This window comes from Bactrocera tryoni, chromosome 1, assembly GCF_016617805.1.
Source record: "Bactrocera tryoni isolate S06 chromosome 1, CSIRO_BtryS06_freeze2, whole genome shotgun sequence".
Lineage (NCBI taxonomy): Eukaryota > Metazoa > Arthropoda > Insecta > Diptera > Tephritidae > Bactrocera > Bactrocera tryoni.
Genome location: NC_052499.1, coordinates 10,550,249 through 10,570,148, shown reverse-complemented (window position 1 = coordinate 10,570,148; position 19,900 = coordinate 10,550,249). Strand labels below are relative to the sequence as shown.

Genomic DNA, 19,900 nt, shown 5'->3' with positions numbered 1-19,900 from the left:
TTACATTTTATATTGGTTAACACGTTTATACTTTTAATTAAAAAAAACTGAAAAAACACTTGTGAAATTTTATTTCCAAGACACGAAAGATCAGTTTTGCATCAAATTGTCACTGCTGATGAAAAATGGATTTATTTTAAGATTACTATAAGGAAAAAATCTTAATCCGGCGAAACCATCAATATCGACTGCATCAGATCGATTCAGTTAGAAGGCAATCATCTGAGTTTGGAGGAATCAGAAGGGTATGTTATATCATTAGCTGCTAAAACCTGGTGAAACTGTTAATATGACAACAATTGATCAATTTGAACCATGTATTGATCGAAAAATACCAAAATTGGCCAGAAAAAAAGGCAAAGTAATTTTGTTACACGTCCCTGCACACAAAACGAAAATGTTTCAGGATACAATCAAAGTACTTGGCTGGGAGCTGCTACCCCATCCGTCGCATTCACCAGACTTGGCCGGTTCATCGAAAGGACACGCATTGGTGGAGCAGAATTTCGATTTCTGGGTAGAAGTCGAAAATTGGTTGTCTGTTTGGTTTGCTTAAAAAGACGAATATTTCTATTGGTATTGTATCTACAAATAGCCGGAAAGATGATCGTTTCATACCGGTACACCGATAGTTCAGCTCACCTAACGGTTGTTTGTATCAAAACTAAAACTAATCGGGATAGCTGTGGAGTTATGTGTGTATATATAAATGATCTGGATGATGAGGAGAGTTGAATTCCGAGTGACTGTTCGTCCGACCGTACTAATCGAAAACCTATAATGTACCAAAACTAAGAAACTAAACTGAAATTTTGCAGACCAAATCTCCCCCCGCCCTATAGTAAGTTTCATAGAAGTTAAAAACAAGAATGTCTATAAGGCGCGTGAGGCTAATCTTCCACGTCGTTGTTTTCCAAATAGTTTTTAAACGGTCTTACAATAAGAAGCCGCTTATTATCATGATAGCAAAGTATTACCTCGTGTATAGTCGCGAATTCCGGTGGTTTTTTGGCAATCGTTCGCTACAATTTGATGAATTGAGATGTCGAAGGTGTTCCTCATTAATGGTTTTTCCCGGTTTTACAAGCTCATAAAAGACCAACGCCCTTTGGAACGCATCAGATACAGAACATTATCCACTCGGCTTTACCGCTGATTTCGCTTTTTCTACAGATTTCTCATAAGATTTGTTGGATTTATGGTTATCATAATGGATGCATTTATATCATTAGTTATAATTCAATGCAAAATCTACTGCTGTATGTAGTGTTTAAGCATATCGCACCCAATTTCCTTATCGTTGAACAAGTATTCGGCTACTTTCGATATATTTGAAAAGACTGCTTGCATGTCTCTCAAAGTTTCTACCAGCTTCTTTTGTGTTGGCAATCGAGTAATCCAGTTCCCAATCTTCAATATTTTTTGGCCGTCCAGCGCGTTCTTCGTCTCTATGCCAAAAGCAACACTTTCAAATCGTGCTATCCACTTTTCCCACGCTCGCTCTGGTAGATCGTATTCACTATAAACTTCCACCACAATACGTTAAATTTTGGCTGAGGTATAGACCGAAGAGTTCTCATAGAAGCCAATTCTTAACATTTTTTTTCAAAGTTAATGGTATTTTCACTTATCAGAATATGTTATTTTATATACAAACATAGCTGATCTATAGCTACCGTGTATTCTCATTGAATATCCTTGAACATAAAGTACTTTAATATATTTTCTTTTTTATTGGCGTAGACACCGCCTATGCGGTTATAGCCGAGTTTACAACACCGCGCCAGTCTTTCTTTCTTTTCGATGTTTGGCGCCAATTGGAGGTTCCAACTGTAGCCAGGTGCTTCTTTACCTGATCTTTCCAACAGGGTGGAGGTCTTCCTCTTTCTCTGCTTTCCCTTACCACGTACTACGTCGAATACTCTCAGAGCTGGTGTGTTTTCGTTCATTCAGATGACATAACCTAGCCAGCGTAGCCGCTGTCTTTTAACTCGCTGAACTATGTCATTGTCGTTGTGTAACTCGTAAAGCTCATCGTTCCATCGAATGCGATATTCGCCGTAACCAATGCAGAAAGCAAATAACTTTTCCGCAGAATCTTTTTCTCGAAAACTCGTAACGTCGATTCATCAGATGTTGTCATCTTCCATGCCTCTGCACCATACAGCAGAACTGGGAAGATGAGTGACTTGTAGAGTTTGGTCTTTGTTCCTCGAGAGGACTCTCAATTGCCTACTCAGTCCGAAGTAGCACCTGTTGGCAAGAGTTGTTCTATGTTGGATTCCGAGGCAGACGTTGTTGTTGCTGTTAATATTAGTTCCAAGTTAGACGGAATTATCTACGTTTTCGAAGTTATGACTATCAACAGTGGGAGCCAAGTCGCGAGTGCGACGACTATTTGTTTGATGACAGGAGTTATTTCGTCTTGTTCTCGTTCACTACCCGACCCATTTGTTTCTCTTTCTTATCCAGTCTGGAGAAAGCAGAACTAATATTTGAGATATACTTAGTGTATATACATATATTTAGTAAAAAAATATTGTTTTTTAGTTTTTGATTGCCGTGGGAATGCTGAAGTGATTGGCAGCAAATTGCCTCATTAGCACCGAAGTTGGACAAGAAGTCGCTAAGGACCTCCAATACAGCGCTGCACAACTTTTGTCTCGAGTTAACAACATAAATTGACGACATTCCTCTTGTGTTTGAGATTGCACACAAGTCTAAAAATATGTTTGAAAGTGCATAGCTTTTACGAGGGTAAGTTGTTTCTTGCAGAAACTGAAGATAAATTTTTATTGAACAAAACAAAATATATATTTCAAAGTCATAAGTTACAAAACCTTTAAAAATTGTAAAAATCTCGCTTAACATAAAAATTATCTGAATTGAAGACTTAAATATATAATAACAGAAATACGAAAAGACTTTTTCGACTTTCTTATGATAATTTGAAGAAGTTTATAGTTTATAGACGTCAAAGAAATAACTAATACTCTATTTGGTAATCTATTGATGTTTTTATGTTATAATTATTTTGCTATTCATAAAAAATCACAAATGTGTTGATTTGAATTATTTACCGGAAAAATAATTATTTCTAAAAATATTGTATATTGAAGAAAAAGAAGATTGGCTCGCTTCACGCATATTAATGATTTTTGTTCAAGCTAAGTTGTTACTTCTTGTTATAGTAATTTTATTTATTTATTTATTTATAATAATTCATATAACAAAAAGAGTTTTATTATATAAATACATGAACGCAGCGCTGGCTACGAGGCCTTCAGCCGTCTTGTAATTATAACTAGGTGAAAAAGTAATTTATTTTATTAGTTCTTTCAAAGAACTGACAATACTCAATAGACTTGGCCCTGCCGATGGTGACTATACATTGACCTTGCCAATGCCATGCATATATGTACATACATACTCGTACAAAGATCCTAACATTTTTTTTATTTTTCATTTTTAGGTACTATCCATTGCTACATATATGTACATACATATATATGCATATGAGTATTTACTTAAAATAAAATGTTCAAGGACAAGTCGCATTACGCACGCAAATAAGTCTATTTATTCTCAATAAATTTGCTTAAAAAATCTTTTTGCACTTACCTTGCTAAAATAGCCGTATATGATTAAAAATGTTCAAATGCAACCCATTTCTATGTGCGCGTACAAATGTGTTATATGTTTGTATGTGTATGTCAGTAGTTTAGTGAAATATAAGAAAAAAAAGCCTACTTGCAGGCGTTCTATACTTTCGTGAACGTTCCAGACGGAGGACACTTAACAAGCAACGTTTCAACGACAGCAAGCAGTACACACACACATGCTTGCATGTACATACATGACAGCAACAACAAGTATACATCAGCACCATTATCGTTTTCTTCAGTGCCCCACCAGTAGCTTTCTTGCCTCATGAGCCTCTCATGCGCTGATGCAGCTGCGTCAGACTGCGCACCCATCCGCCACTGCCCGACTCATACACTTCCCTATACATACATACACTGCCATGCACATAACACGACTGTATGCCGCCCAGCGCATTTACGTCAAACACTTTTGTGGCAACTTTAAGACAACAAGTGCCGCACTTAACCTCATCTTATAAAATCAGCGCAATAAAAAAGATTGGAATAAAAATAAGTGATAATATTCAGAAGAAAAAAAAGAAAAATGCTACCATAGTCAGGCGTTGTGAAAAGATACATTTTGAAGATATTTTTGTATAGCCGCAAGCACTCAAGTTGCTACTGGCGACGCGCCCTTCCTCCAGTGAAAGCGACTAGTTTCCCTCCAGCTACGTTCGTGTGTAAAATGCGGCTTTCTGATAATTTCCAGCACAAATATATCTTCACATTACCGTCATCTTTGCGGGTTTTCATTTTTTAATTTAATCCAAAAAAAAATGTTTGTGTTCCATATTTCCTATTTAATTTCCACACTTTAGTTCTCCCTCAAATGACTTTGAATAGCCGCGCCTGTCGAGTGGTGAGAGTGATGAGCGCGTTGTTGCATTTTCGAGTTGCTTCCACTTTTACACTTTTCAATGCTTTAAAAACAACTAATAATAGTGTAACGGTGAAAGCATGCAGCTCCCACTACCATCGTGGTATCCTCTAACCCCAGCCAAAAAAATGTAACGTAGAACAGCGAGTGGATAGTGGGTGTCGGCTGAGCTTTCAAGCGAGCTGCTGCTGGCCTCCTTGCCTTGATATTTCATGTGTGAGATTATCACACCATACAATGCAGATAATTTGATAATCGAGAAGAGGAAGAATAAAATTCTATCGTTACATGTGGTAAGTGCAGTTAGTAAGTGTTGCCGTCATCGCTAAATTACATAATGACGATGTTGTGTTGTTGCCTGTTCTAGATGATACATATGGGTGTTGTAAGTGTAATTAGAGAAAGACTTCTAGGATTGTGACTATATTTGTTGACCGAGTAGCTGTTAATTAATACAAGTTTGGCTTTTTACAATGAGATAACAAAAGCATGAATCCTTAAAATAATTACAAAAATTTCCCGAATACGAAACATCTGTCACTTTGACACGGCTTCGCGAATATATACATATATATACGAAAAGAAAACGGCCTCGAATGTGTAACCTCTCTTTTGGTGACGATCCTTGCAAACGTGTTAAGGACTACGATTTAAGGACTTGCACGTGGAATGTCCGGTCCCTTAATTGGGAAGGTGCTTTTGCTCAGCTGGTTGATGTTCTCGTTAGAGTAAAGGCTGACATCAACGACGTCCAAGAAATGCGATGGACGGGAGAAGGACTGAGGCAAGTAGGTCCTTGTGATATTTTCTACAGCGACCATATAAAGAAGCGCAAAATCGGTGTGGGATTTGTGGTGGGAGAGAGACTCCGTCGCAGAGTATTAGCATTCTTCACGTCCCGACGAAAGAGAGGACGTTGTGACCAAAGATGTCTTCAATGATCTCACCAGGGGGGACGAACAAGGCATCTTTGGCACAACGGCCGGCAAATTCAGCCTTCATGATCAAACATCCCCAAATGCGTTGAACGATTTTGCCGAGACCCGAAATATGGTAATCTGTAGAACTAGATTCCAGCATAGAGAAATTCATCAATCTACTTAGCTGTCTTTGGATCTATAAGGCACCAACCAGATCGATCATGTTGTGACAGACGGAACACACGTCTCCAGTGTTTTAGCAGTGCGTACGCTTTGAGGTCTTAACATTGACTCGGGCCATTATCTAGGTGCAGCTACGATACGCACCCACCTCTGTGTAGCAAAGAACGCACGTCAACAAAACCAAGGAAGGTTCGACGTCGAGAAGCTGCAAGCACAGCCGACAGCCGAATGATTTTCTATTCGACTTGCATTCCTGATCTCTGAGAGCACTCATCAGCAACTCGGTATAACAATGCGGCGGTGCCGTTGTATTTCGTCCGGCAAGATTTTTAGTCTTACTGCATGAATCCCTATTGGACAATGTCCAGTAAGATACTCTACGTTTGCGGCAAGATGACCTTTGCGAAGGGCAAGAAGTTCAGTTAGTTCCGTGCATACTACTCTAGGTCAAAGGATCTCGCAATCATACGGGAGCTGCTCGTTGACCAGCGCCTGCTAAGCGTCCGTGAGGTTCATTGGTTCAGTGCTAGAACGCAAGATTTTTATAGAAATCCAAGTTGGTCCCATTTCGATGTTAGCAGAATAAAGGTGTGCCCTCTGGTTAGCTCATCAGCCTTGTAGTTGCCCAGTTGTGGTAGTAGTTCAGTAGATCTTCTGTGTTCTACTCTAGACCAAAAGATCTCTCCGTCGCACAAGAGCTGCTCGTTGATCAGCACCTGCTAAGCGCACGCGAAGTGGTCCAGTGCTAGAACGCAAGACAATCATTAAAGCTATTTGCATTGAGAAGTGACATTCATTGACTAGCTTTGAGCACACTGTTAGTTAGCTCTGCGCTAGTATAGTCGCACTGCTGTCGGTGTCAATGCTCACTTCTCTGAAAGCGGCTGAAGAATTTTAACTCAATTATAGCTGAACATACATACGGACCAGTTGGATATCATTAAGAGTTAAGCCCACATACATATTATACATTGTCCTTCACTACTCGAATACATAACTTACCGTTAGCGGCATGAATGCGCATTTCTTTGGAAACAAAGCATAACCTAGATTTACTTTGCGGAAGTCATAAATGAATATCTAAGAAGACCTCAATACAATTGCAAGAGAAATCCTTCTTATTTACGTTATTTGTAAGCACGAAACGGTATATGTGGAATTAACGAAGAGGCGCATTACTATGTTAACATGCATGTGCATATGTATGTGTGCGTGTAACGATGGCAACAAAGCGTCAATTCATTCATAACCGAATGAGGACATTGAACTTCCGCATTTGAGCGCACACACATACAAAATTATACACCTACAAGCATATAAACATATACATATGTACATAACTGTACATGCAAGACGCTATAAATTTGTTAACTGCCTGTGCACCTGTATGCGTAAAGCAAAAACGAAAGTTTACTCGTATGTGTGCCGTGGCATGAATGAGGAATTCGAAACCGTATTGGCCGTTAAGTGCGGAGAGCGAGAGTGACCGGGTAACGCGGAGTATTCCCATATGAAGTAGAGTTTATTGTGCGAATGTAGAGCGTGTTTTTGTAAGCATTTGCTGCACGCTATATGCGTGTGTGTGCGTGCATGCATGAATGTGTGTGTGGGTGTAAGTGAAAGGCATTTGAGAGCAACAGGCTGTGTGGCGCGCCGGTGGAGATTTATGGTATTTGGTCGCAATCGGTTAGGGGCTGTTGCTGCCACCCACGCGCGTTTGTTGACAAACAAAAGCGCAACACGTGCTGGCGACGTCTACAAATTGTTGCTGCAACTTGCCTGCTTCAATGTAGAAGTATTTGTTGTGTTGTGTTGGTTTGGATATAGGCGCATGTGTGTGGGGCGCAGGCGTTGGATTTCCCTAATATTTGCGTTAACCAGCTGTCAAAAGTGACAGTGTCGCCTCTTGTATACACATGTTTATGCGTGTATGTGCACGTATTTTCGCAGAGGAAATATCGATTTTTACAAATCTCCATTACAGTTGAACACAAAATTGTTGCGAGCTTGCAGTATAACAGTAAAACTCAGTAAAATATAATGGCTTAAATATGTGGTAATGTGAAAATTACAATTTCGCGTGCAAAACGTTAATTAAAATAGAAAAAAGTGCACAAGTTGATATAAAATTTGAAACCACAAAGTATAAATTGCATACTTAAGGGCGTGTAGCAGCAAGTGAATTTAGACTGAAGCGGTTGCATTTTACTTTTTCATAATTTATTGTTGTTTACTCTACAACAAACAAGAGAAATATTGGCGCATTACTTGTACCAAGCAGCGCCGCGCTGTTCACGCACGAAGTGACCACTTTAAAGATTCTACAATATGATTAAAATGCGACCATATGTGCCATCGAATCGTATCGCCATACGTGACTCCATCGACGAGGAGATCAGTGACGATGTGGATGATGACGTCTTCATTAAGGATGCGCGCACCGCCAAGGTATACACATAAACACTTTCTCAGACACACACACACTTGCAACTAAGTTTAATCTCTACTTCTTCACTACACGCTTTACAGTTAAGTGAAGAGAAGGGCCTGAAGCGTCCACTAATGGCACCACGCCGTAAAAATGGTAAAATGCACAATTCGGTGCCAATTATGATGAAGCACCGTCGCTGTTGGCGTTGCTGTGAGCCATTCTGCTATGGCCTTGCCGCACTAACTGTCCTTATTGCCTTGATAAGCCTCGCAGCGCTCATCCTGACCATGTTTCCCATACCGCTGCAACGCATTAAAGTGTGGCTGAAACGCGAGCCCACAGCGTCGCCGGGTGCCGCTTATGCGGGTGGTGCTCAATCGTTGGCATATGGCAGTAGTTTGGGTCCGGAAGTTGTGCCTTGCACACAAATTAGCGTGCAACGTTTGTGGTCGCGCACTTTTCCACGCATGAATAGCGAGAGTCCAGTACGTAAGGCCGATTTGAATGGCGATGATATTGCAGATATCATTTTCGGATTCGGCGTTGGTGGGTAGCTGTAATGAAAGCTCTGCTTATTTGCATTAATTTTTTGCTCTTTCAGATGATAACATTCAGTACGAGGGTTTTACGTTGCCCAAGTGCAAGTCCGCTCAAGGTGACGACGAGGTGCCTTGTGAAGGTGGCGTGATTGCTATTAACGGCGCCAGCGGCAGCTTACTCTGGCAGACGTGGAGTGTGGCGAATGTGTTCTCGCTGCTGTGTACATTGGATATTGATCTTGATGGCTATCCGGATTGTGTGGCCGCAGGCAGGCTGGGTGTAAGTGTTCTTTCCGCAAAAAGCGGAGCTTAACAAACTGAAATTTTACCTAAACCAAAAAAAAAGGATATCTCGAGTTTATAATACGATATATATAATATCAATTATGCTGATTGCATATTATTTGACAACAATTGTAGCCCCACTCGAACTTAGTTTGTAATATTTCTCTCACAGATGATATTCGCCATCAATGGACGCAGCGGCACCAGCATTTGGGAGTTTCGTGAAGTCGAAGTGGAAACCAACTCGCCCATCGTGATGGATCTCTACACAATAAATATCATACGTGATTTAGATGGCGACGAAATCTCCGAGATACTTGCAGCACATCTCGAGGAGCGCGAAGAGTCCAAAGCGGGCCATATTAAGGTGATTTCCGGCAAGACAGGTAAAGTCATACGCACGATACCCACACCGTTCAAAGAGGAAGTCTTTGTGCCTGTGCAGATGTTAACTAAAGAGGATGGCACCGAGCTACTTATGATCATTACCGGTGGTCAAAATACACCTGGTGGCATCTATACCATACGCTTACTTTCCCTTATGCAATTTACGAGTGAAAAGGAGTTTACACCACTCTTTCAAAGTAAACACTCTGGCGTGATGGTGCCGGCAGTGATTACCGATATAACGGGCGATCACATTGCGGATATTGTGGCAGCATCTTTCAACTCCTCAGTGTATGCCTTTGATGGGCGTAATTTCAGCATGTTGTGGAATTACACTTTTCCGGCAAGTGAGAGTGTTAGCGCAATTGTGCCTGGACATTTCAATAATGACAATGTGACCGATTTTATGGTGAAATATAATACTGGACCGGGTTTCCCAGTGTATTATTATTCGCAGACCACCATATTGGATGGTAAAACGGGTAAGCCCTTGTTGGACACAATGATGACTGATTCCGGTGGTTCGAATAGCTTGCTGGGTGGTGTCTCGGTATCGCAGAATTTCGGTGGCGACTTCTTTTTGCACTGGCAAATGCAATGTAGGGATAAGTATAACGCGAAAGATGCTTATGAATTTATACCAGGTGAGCGTTACATAAATACTAGGAGGAAGACTTGTATTTTACACGTTACAATCACATTTGCAGACAGCGACATCATTTTACAATCACGCGCAGACACTTGTCGTTTGCGTTATAACACTTCGACTGTGCTGAAACTTTACGCAATTGCACGCCATATCGAACCACCAGGAGCCGTAATTTTTAGCACAGGTTAGTAACTAAGTATGTACATATATGTGTGGCCAGGGTTTCATAAAAGCATTTTCTGCGAATGTTCTTGCATTCATTTCCCGTTTAAGACGACATTGAGGTGCACCTCAACCGCACGCAACGCCCACAATATGCCAAACAGAATTCGAAGTCCCCGTTAAAGCATCCTAAACTGCTCAAGAAACTGTTAGCAAATCGGGAGGAGCTGCTGAAGAAAATCGCCGACAGCGCTGACTTGGAAAAGCTAGAGAAGGCAACGAAACATCAAAATCAGCCACACTACAAGGAAAATGCGCTGAGAAATCCGATATTCGATCAGGAGATACTGCAGGAGATATTACCAAACAATGAATTACCCGCCGAAAATGTTTATGAGCCCGCCAAACAAAATAGCTACACTAATTACTACGGTGGTGGTTATGCCGCCAATGGCAACGAACCAATGCGTGAGGCGGTGAGCAACTCTTATGCGCTTCCTTTCACTTCAATCGACACAAACTCATTGTATTTCCTTTAGCAAAAAGACTACGAGTCCGTGGTGGGCGCACGTGTACCCGAAGAATACGACACGCTCTACGCTGACAATGAAGTGCCGCAGTTGGTGCCGCAGAATGAGCATCCCATACGCTTGCGCACGAAATATCCCGGCAATCGCGATGTGCGCAGTGACATAACTTCATTTGAAGATGAGCAAAATACTACGCAAACCGTACCCACTGGTGGTGTGCCGCAAAATAACTTAGATAAACAAGAGCCGCTTAGCTTATGGGATCTGGAAATGGAGAAGGAGGAGCGTGACGCTATTAAAGAGTCACACAAATACGATTATTCGACAAATCAAGATGATACAAATAAAAAAAGTAAACGTAGCCGTCTAAGACGTGATGACAGCACACAGACGAGAATGTCGAGAGATACGGACGCGACTTCTGCTAGTCCATTATCTAACGATGAGTCCGATGAATGGTTCCTATCCTCAATCTCATCTACGGGCGTGTTGTTAAAGACGCTAAATGGCACACGCTCTTCTGTGGATTTCGCTTTCGTGTTAAATATACGTGAGTCAGAGACGTATCCACCACTCTTTATGCCCCAGGATCTCAATTGCGTTGAAGAAAAGATAAGTGCTTATAAAAGTATGGAATTGAACGATTTTGTATTGATTAAATAGCTAATATGTTGTTCCTTCTTAATCATCAAGGTTACACACTAGACAATCTACGTATACTACGAAAGCAATTCCTAAAGAAATGTCTAAGCGATCGCCTAGTGAATGTTACGCCACATGTGCCGAAGTATGAATCGCAATTAATCGTGACACGAATCAGCATTTCGTGTACGTGTCATACGCTACAAAAGGGTCAGGTATGCTCTGAGCTGGACGACATACAGACACAGCGTTGGACAGAGTACATGGGCAACGATGGGCACGGTTTTTATGCCAACTAGATGTAGGCTTAGTTATGGAATGCAATTAGGTGGGGGTTGGAGGGAGGACGTCATTTTATGTATGTAAACAAAACTGTGAGAGCACAAATTAAATACCGTTTAATTTAATTTTCCAATTGCACAACAGTAATTTTAATGTGTTGTTTATATTTATTTATAAAAACAAAATTTAGTTAAAGGGAAGGAGTGTATTTGAGATTCGGTAAATACCATTTTTAAAAATTACCAGACCGTCAAAACATTTATGAATGGCTCCAAGCATTTCCATTGTGCTAATTTTTTTAAAGAATTTTACTTCAATAAGCTCTTGTATGTAATTAAAATAAATAATATTCAATAAAAAAGAAACAATTTTAAAATATGGAATAAAATTTTAATAGGAAATGTGTTTTCGTCTTTTAACATAAATAGTAGAGATTTTTTTTTTTATTTTTACTTAATGACATCATCTTTTTATTTAGTTGGAAAATGCTAAAGTTTTTTTATTACCTACCAAGTCTCCAATGCATTGAAAAAAATTGTCTGTAAACTAATACATACACCAAGTGTAATTCTGCAGTTCTATGAGTAAGCACGAAATGTTTTCGTTGATTTTATCAATTCGTCGCAGAAACTTTAATATAAATTTCTGGTAGCACACACTGGTAATTAACTTATGTTTAACCGAAAGTAGACTTCCAAATTAACAAATGAGCATGATAAAAGATTTTAAATGCATTTCATACTTATCATATTCATTGTGAATGACTACTCTGGCTCATTCACCACCCTTTGACAGCTGTGGTAGCGCACATATTCATGCCGACATCAGCGACGTCGACTGCGGCAGTAGTAAGTAATTTGTAAAGCAGACGTTTAGTGAAAAGTTAATATCACAAAAAATTGATAAATGTCCTGCTAGTAATTACTAACATTGTACATAAATATAGCCGGCAGAGATGGGTATCTTGGAGAAGATCTCTGAAATAGAGAAGGAAATTGCTCGTACTCAAAAGAATAAAGGTAAGTTGGTTAGAAGAAATGTGTGGTGTGGCCGCACTACACAAGTCCGTGCAGCGCTGGCAAGTTGTTTTTGCCTTTTTTTGTGTTGACGCAGACCTGCTTGTAGGTTAACACTTAACCCAAAACAAATAAAATAATTTAAACAAAATTCTTCAGTCAGCTAATCTTAAAATTATTTTGCTTTTTCTAGCAACCGAATATCATTTGGGTCTTTTGAAAGCGAAGCTTGCCAAATATCGCTCGCAATTATTGGAACCATCGAAGAAAGGTGAAAAGGGCGATGGTTTTGATGTCTTGAAAAGTGGTGACGCGCGTGTCGCGTTGATTGGTTTCCCCTCAGTTGGTAAATCTACTTTGTTGTCTACTCTGACCAAGACTGAATCTGAGGCGGCCAATTATGAGTTTACCACACTCACTTGTATCCCCGGTGTCATTGAATATAAAGGTGCTAATATACAATTACTAGATTTGCCTGGAATTATAGAAGGTGCCGCTCAGGTAAATATTACAGACATAATCGTTATGTGTGTATTGCATTATTTTTCTTTCTTCATAATTTAGGGCAAAGGTCGCGGTCGTCAAGTTATTGCCGTAGCGCGCACAGCCGATTTGGTCATCATGATGTTGGACGCTACCAAACCGAATGTACATCGTGATTTGCTCGAACGTGAATTGGAATCAGTGGGTATAAGACTTAACAAACGCAAACCAAACATTTACTTCAAGCAGAAAAAGGGTGGTGGCCTTAGCTTTAATTCCACATGTTCACTATCGCGTTGTAATGAGAAAATGGTGCAAACTATTTTGCATTCTTTCAAAATTTTCAATGCAGAGGTACTTTTCCGCGAGGATTGTACCGAGGATGAATTCATCGATGTAGTGACGGCAAACCGTGTATATTTGCCTTGCTTGTACGTGTACAACAAAATCGATCAGATTTCAATCGAGGAGGTTGATCGTTTAGCGCGAGAACCGAATTCGATAGTGGTCAGTTGCAACATGAAATTAAATTTGGACTATCTATTAGAGGCCTTGTGGGATGCGTTGCAGCTGATAAGAGTGTACACAAAGAAACCGGGTGCACCACCAGATTTTGATGATGGTTTGATTTTAAGAAAGGTTTGTTTAGTGATCGATTATAGTGCGTACTGATTTATAGTAATGATATTGTTTACTTTCAGGGTGTCACAGTTGAACATGTATGCCATGCTATACATCGTACACTGGCGGCTCAATTTAAATATGGACTTGTTTGGGGTACTTCCACAAAGTACTCGCCACAGCGTGTAGGCATATCACATATTATGGCTGACGAGGATGTTATACAAGTTGTTAAAAAATGATAAACGCTGATATAGATTATAATATGCGTTGAAATTGTGTTGAACGTTGATTTTGCAGTGGATAATTATAGGCCTTCCAAAAAATTCTTTAATTACCCTTATTATTAATTATAAACAATATAAGCATGTTCATAAAATCTGAGAGAAAAACAATAATTTTTATATGCCTTTCTGAAGTGTTGAGAAACTTGCAACGAATAATGAACAATATTGCTTGCTAAATATAAATTATGTCTGCTATGCCATTGCTTAAAAACAATTTAAATTTTTTAATACATACATACGTATGTACATACACAAAAGTGCTAGATGAAACAAATACTACAAAGAAGTTGTAAGAGAATGGACAAATTATTTCACAATTTTCAAAATGTATTTCTTTTTATTCAAAACCATTTACAAATATTAAGTGATAACGGCTATATTCCAACTTATTAAAACCAGTGAAAATTTTATTTTAACAATCTAATTCTCAATTACTTCATCATTTGGCTCCAGCCGTTGCCGTGGTTCCACTTCTACCCGCCGCAGCGGATGCATTGTTAAAACTCTTTCCAAATGCACTCATTGCAGAAATATTGGAAAATGGTGTTGGTCCGCAGGTAATATTTGTTGTGTCGACCTTGCTTTCAGGGTTATCGATCTTTGCGAATACATTTGTAGTATCGCGCAGGCGATATTTTCGCAAGTTGAGAAATTGTTCTTTCTGTGTTTCAACTTTCTGGTGTAATTCATGCAAACGGCCGGCGAGCGATATGAAGCTCTCGTTTATTTGTCGGAAACCACGCTTTAGATCATCGGGTGACACTGTCTGCGGATTAGTTATTGAGCGCATGTGATGCTCAGTCAGCGCAATTTGCTGCCGGAAATTTATCAAATCCTGCTCGTACTTGGCCACTAAGCTAAGGAAAAACTGAAATGGTGCCGTATTTTCAAATTGTAGGCCAGCGGGCGTATCCTGCGTGCGTTGCGCCATTTCCACAGCCTGTATGGTTTTTGAAGTTTCTTTGCGAAGCAGCTTTATTTGTTTGTAATTTGTGTCTACTGAATTAGAAATCTCCTGAAGTGCCCATTGAATATTGTTTATTTCGTTGGACACATTGGACAATTTCGAAGTAGATGTACGTCCAATATCTGAGGAAAGTGTTTTTTGTCCTTTTATATGAGTTTTAAGAGCGTCGACAGTTTTCGCAATCTCATCCGGCACAATAGTTTCTTTTATCTAATAAAACAAAACAATTAAAAGTCGATTTCATATTTTGATCTAATATTTACCTTGACACTATCTTGTTTGAGATCGCCCGCTTTAGGTTGCGTTGAACTGACATCAACACCACCCAGACCAACAAACGGTGTAGCTGTTGCTGTGGTTGAGGTGGCAGTTGGCTTCCACATTCCGCCCGTTGCCACTGACGTAGTTGTTGTGCCGAAATTTAAACTAGCCGATGTTGTAGTACCGGCGGGTTTAGCAAATGACAAACCACCTCCCAACCCGCTGAAACCGAGTGCAGGGGCTGTTGTAGTCGCCGTACTCGTGGCAGCCGTACCACCAAGTCCACCAAAACTAAATGCGGTTGCAGCACTTGTTGCAGCTGTTGTAGCTGTTCCACCCAAACCACCAAAGTTAAAAGACGGTGCTGCGCTGCTGACGGCCGTTGCACCGAAAGCTGGCGCTGCTGCCCCGAAGGTAGGCGCTACAGACGCAGTAGGTGCAGCTCCAAAAGCAGGTGCTGCTGTTGTGGCACTTGCACCGAACGGTGCAACGGTTGCCGTTGGATTCGCAGTCGCTCCAAATGCAGGCGCTTGTGCTGTAGTTGTTGCTCCAAATCCTGTAGCGCCAAATGCGGTTGTGCCTGTTGTAGCACTCGCACCAAATGCAGGCGCTGGTGCAGCTCCAAATGCTGGCGTGCTAGTTGCCGCCGGCGCTGCTGGTGCGCCGAAGCTAAAACCAGCCGCCTGTTGTTGTGAAGGGTTTCCAAAGGAAAATCCAGACATATTGACTGTGGTTTTGTTTATTGAATTTACACTATAAATTTAATTATATGATTTTTTTTTCAAACACTATACAATTTAGTAATTTTATGAAATTCTCTTTAAATTTTTAGCGCGAGCATTTGAGCTAATTCGATGCAGTTGCCAGCTGTTTACACAAAAATTGTCAGTGAGCAATACCTATTGTGAATAAATGTGATTCACAATAACTGAAAGTCCCAGTAGTGGTTATTTATTGGTTTAGTTTTTTCAGGATCTATTTAGATATAATTACATATACATACATATATGTACTATATATGATTAAGCAAAAACCAAAAATAAAAGAAACTATTATTATATATGAATACAGGTAATGATCGAGGGACTAGTCAAAAATTCTCCTTTAACTTGACAGCTTTCCAAAAGTGGTCGCTTTTCAAAGTACAAATGCCTCAAAAATTCGGATTATTATGGGAGAACTTATTCCTATGTCCTATACGTTTTTCTATAATTTTTATCAAATACTTTATCAAGTATTTACACTTCATTGGACCTGCCGAATACTTCTGAAATCTATATATATATACATATATGTATGTAAATATATACATATGAATATGTGCATGTAGTATGTATAAGTAACCACTGTTTATTCGCTTCATTGTTGAATTTCTTTTCTTCTTCGGAGGAATTTAAACGCGCGCTTATTGATACTCAACCTACCAAGTTCACCATGGGCGTTAATATCACACACACATAACAATATTTCTTATCGTCTTTGCATGGGAACATATGAACATGTATGTAAGTATGTTGAAGCGGGTGCTGAAGTCGAGAGAGGAGAAAGTTTTCGTGACGATTTGTCCGTGTTCTTACGAACAATTGTGCATCCGTATGATGTCATTAAACGGAAGAGGAACTGCGTTTTCACTTTCAGTAGGCTGACTTTATAATTTCAAAAGACGATTGATAACACGGGCGGTGAAGATGCGGCAAACGCAACCTTTCATCATATTTGAAAAGCGTTCAACTCCTTCTGCGAAAAACTTCGCGTCAGTTAACAAAAGAAACCCGCAGCAGCAACCGACAGCTTAACCACGAACATTTGTTGTCGAAAATACTCGGCGATTTTAAGACGCTTGAGCACAGTTTCCACGTTTACAGCCAGCAATTTGACAAGAATATGCATGGCACGCCATTATGCGTGAGCATTTGAGCGCGAAAAACGCCCCATTAAGATATAACAAAGATTATTATATTGTAATATTATTTGTGAATTTCGCGCTTTGCTAAACGCCCAAAAGGCTGCAAGAAATTTTGATATGCGCTGCTGGGGTTAAGAATGTCGAAATGGTTTCTCGCTTCCGGGTAGGGTAGAGACACATCATTGGAGAACTTATTATCGTCAAATTAAGCATTGAAGGGAACGATAAATGTGGCTGGTTGCGAAGTAGAGCGCAGAACAGTGCACAATTTAAACAAATGAACACTTTCGTGAGGTATAATATATCTCAGCGCCGCGCAAAGGGTGGTGCTGGATAGCTGAGTTCACAACAATCGAGCTGTAAGATTATGTATTCTATGTGTTTTTATAATTTCTCCATCTATCTGATAGAAAATAACTGAGGTTTTGCACTGCGACCTATGGTCTTTTGTGCAATCTCCTTTATCCCATACGGTCACAAAAGTCCAGCAACTGAATAATTCCAGGAGCTTGCTAGACGCGATTGAGGTGGTGGATCCAAGGGCCTTGAGTCAAGTACTCTGGAGTTTCCTGTTCAATGTCACAAAATCGCCAGTTTGCGCAAGAGACTATGCCCATGTTGGACAAGTGTTTCTTGAGTCTGCAGTGCCCAGCATGGAGCGCGACGAAGAGATAGAATTGGTCTCGGGGCATGTTGATCATATCTCTAAACCTTGCTAGGTTGTACCCACCCGCAGAGCGGGCTAGTTCGTCGGCCAGCTCAATGCCGGCTACCCCTTTATACCCAGTCACCCAGATCAGGTGTACACAGTTACAAACTGATAGGCGGTTCAGCCTCCACTAATAGCGACTTCATACGATCAGATAGCTTTTAGTGCCGCTTAACTATGGCTGGTTTCGATAGCTGTGTTGGAGATTCATCGCTGCACACTGACTTATAGCAAAGACTTCTGCTTAAAAGATGTTCGAAAAACATCTCATTGGTATGGATAGTTTGGTATTCGGTTCCGTAATGTTTGCTCTAATGCCTTCCGGTGTTTCCGAACCGTCAGTGTGCCACTGGATAGTTTGGACCTTCAGTAGTAGGTCGAGCGTGAAATTACTCCACTCTGTCTTACTGCCGAGAATAACTCTAAACTTCTTTGTGAAGTTTACCCTCTTCGTAACGCCGTCTCTTGGAAGAAGGTGTATCTTTCTCTAAGGCTTTCATTTGTTGAGATGACATTATTTTCCCTTTGCCAAAATCGCCTGCTGCCATGAGCAACATGGTATGCTTCGACGTACCCGAATACCATTGTTTGTGAGCAACTCAAGGAGCTGATTTACTATTGGGCTACATTGTAGGAGGGATAGAATTCCATCCTGTGGGCAGCCCCTCGTAGTACCAAGAGTACAGCCTCTATCCATCTGCATACTGGAGCCGCCACATTCCTTTTCTCCAGTGCCTTGATGACGCTTGCTTGGGAAGCATTATCAAAAGCACCTTTGATGAAAGGCGCATATCGCAACCTTGTCAATTTCTAACAAATTCTGGAGTTCAGCCGTAAGTTGGTTGCTGACTAGCATGTTCTTACAGAACGAAATTTGCTTCGCCGCATTAACGACTGTGATTTTCTTATCTAACTTCAAAGAAGTGATCCATTTTTGAAGAACATTGTTACTAACGGCGGTAAGTGAAATATTTACAAGAATGTTGCAAGAGATCATGGTCTAAAAAGCATGAATTAACTGAGATCACACCGAAGTTTATGTTGTCTGTTTGGTGGGCTTTCGAAGGGATCACTTATTTTAAGTTTTGCTTGACAATACCTCGATTAATTTTGAAGTGTATTGTGATCGGCTGGACAAATTGAGTAATGCACTCAAACAGAAGAGGCCAGAATCGATCAATAGACAAGGAGCAGTGTTCCACTACAATATTGTAATACCTCATAAAGTTTGAAGACTGACCAATAGTTTTTGCAGCACGAATAGGATGTGCTACTACACCCACCATATTTTCTAGATTTAGCACTTTCGGACCATTACTTGTTCCGGGCTTTGTTAAATTTTTGTTATGGCAGAACTTTCACCTCATATCAGGACATCAAAAACCACTTGGACCAGTTTTTTGTCTGCAAAAATCAGGAATTTTATGAGTGTGGAGCCAGAAACGATTATTTTACATATGACTCAAGCAGCTCACGACTTCCGGTCTTTGACCAAGTATTCTCTGGGTAGCCTAAGAATATCCGTTTTAAGGCGAGCTAAAGTGAGAAGGCGAAACATCTCTTCCGCAGGGTTGTGCGCTGGGTTTGGGACCCGCCACGTAAAAAAAACATCCCAATGAAAAAGAACAACAAGTCTCGGATGAGTATATTTCTATTAGTTCACATAATATTCGATCCGGCGCTGATTTTTAATTGGAGGAAACTGTTCTGGTACTTGTATTACAGTATTTGTTGCATCTTGATAAATTTTCCTGTCTGCTAGCGTTTCGAGCTCTGCTTCTTTTGTTCGAGAAATACGGCTCACAGGAGTGGATCGAGGATTTCGAAAAGGCAGGGTTTGAAAAATAACTGTTATTTGGATTCTGTAACAGCAGATGTTGATGAAAATATGGATTGATACTATTCTTTTTTTAATATTCTCTTCTAGAGATGAAATAATACGAGGAAATAGTTAAATGAACTGATTCAGCTATGCATGTATTGCTTAAAGGATATATGCTTTTTAAATCTGATAGAGAAATAAGTGAAAATAATGTCGAATTTTGCCTTCCCCGGCTTCTAAGGGGAGGGTTTCAAACCCGAAAACGTGTGCTTTCGCCACTGCCGACGCTGTAACATA

General features: G+C 40.2%; 3 protein-coding genes across 4 annotated transcripts; 2 read left to right on the top strand and 1 right to left on the bottom strand.

The window, feature by feature from the left end:
• The first annotated feature begins 7,591 nt into the window (after positions 1 to 7,591).
• Positions 7,592 to 11,678, top strand: LOC120782653. Its single transcript, XM_040115026.1, has 8 exons — positions 7,592 to 8,072; positions 8,154 to 8,601; positions 8,657 to 8,874; positions 9,052 to 9,910; positions 9,974 to 10,099; positions 10,189 to 10,553; positions 10,617 to 11,235; positions 11,301 to 11,678. The coding sequence occupies exons 1-8, from the start codon at positions 7,953 to 7,955 to the stop codon at positions 11,546 to 11,548; spliced, it is 3,003 nt and encodes a 1,000-aa protein (XP_039970960.1). The 5' UTR covers positions 7,592 to 7,952; the 3' UTR covers positions 11,549 to 11,678.
• Positions 11,679 to 12,362: 684 nt separating this feature from the next.
• Positions 12,363 to 14,152, top strand: LOC120779394 (developmentally-regulated GTP-binding protein 2). The gene is made up of 4 exons (XM_040111592.1): positions 12,363 to 12,550; positions 12,741 to 13,048; positions 13,112 to 13,669; positions 13,732 to 14,152. Exons 1-4 carry the CDS (start codon positions 12,487 to 12,489, stop codon positions 13,891 to 13,893), a joined length of 1,092 nt encoding a protein of 363 aa, XP_039967526.1. The 5' UTR covers positions 12,363 to 12,486; the 3' UTR covers positions 13,894 to 14,152.
• Positions 14,153 to 14,293: 141 nt separating this feature from the next.
• LOC120779383 (nuclear pore complex protein Nup58) lies at positions 14,294 to 16,027 on the bottom strand. Of its 2 annotated transcripts, XM_040111590.1 has the most exons (3): positions 15,669 to 16,027; positions 15,169 to 15,551; positions 14,294 to 15,115 (listed from the first exon to the last, which is right to left on the bottom strand). In XM_040111590.1, the coding sequence occupies exons 1-3, from the start codon at positions 15,886 to 15,888 to the stop codon at positions 14,378 to 14,380; spliced, it is 1,341 nt and encodes a 446-aa protein (XP_039967524.1). In that variant the 5' UTR covers positions 15,889 to 16,027; the 3' UTR covers positions 14,294 to 14,377. The 2 variants fall into 2 exon arrangements, with proteins under 2 accessions (XP_039967524.1, XP_039967517.1); XM_040111583.1 differs by having other exon boundaries at positions 15,169 to 16,027.
• Between the last annotated feature and the right edge of the window lie 3,873 nt (positions 16,028 to 19,900).

What these genes read in the sequence shown, in the direction of transcription:
- LOC120782653 (XM_040115026.1), top strand. Translation starts at nt 7,953, where the DNA reads ATGATTAAAATGCGACCATATGTGCCATCGAATCGTATCGCCATACGT. An exon ending in AGCCGTAATTTTTAGCACAG is followed by an intron (nt 10,100 to 10,188) that starts GTTAGTAACTAA and finishes TTCCCGTTTAAG; the next exon opens with ACGACATTGAGGTGCACCTC. An exon ending in AAAGATAAGTGCTTATAAAA is followed by an intron (nt 11,236 to 11,300) that starts GTATGGAATTGA and finishes TTAATCATCAAG; the next exon opens with GTTACACACTAGACAATCTA.
- LOC120779394 (XM_040111592.1), top strand. Translation starts at nt 12,487, where the DNA reads ATGGGTATCTTGGAGAAGATCTCTGAAATAGAGAAGGAAATTGCTCGT. An exon ending in TCGTACTCAAAAGAATAAAG is followed by an intron (nt 12,551 to 12,740) that starts GTAAGTTGGTTA and finishes TGCTTTTTCTAG; the next exon opens with CAACCGAATATCATTTGGGT. An exon ending in TTATAGAAGGTGCCGCTCAG is followed by an intron (nt 13,049 to 13,111) that starts GTAAATATTACA and finishes TTCATAATTTAG; the next exon opens with GGCAAAGGTCGCGGTCGTCA.
- LOC120779383 (XM_040111583.1), bottom strand. Translation starts at nt 15,888, where the DNA reads ATGTCTGGATTTTCCTTTGGAAACCCTTCACAACAACAGGCGGCTGGT. An exon ending in TCAAACAAGATAGTGTCAAG is followed by an intron (nt 15,116 to 15,168) that starts GTAAATATTAGA and finishes TTGTTTTATTAG; the next exon opens with ATAAAAGAAACTATTGTGCC.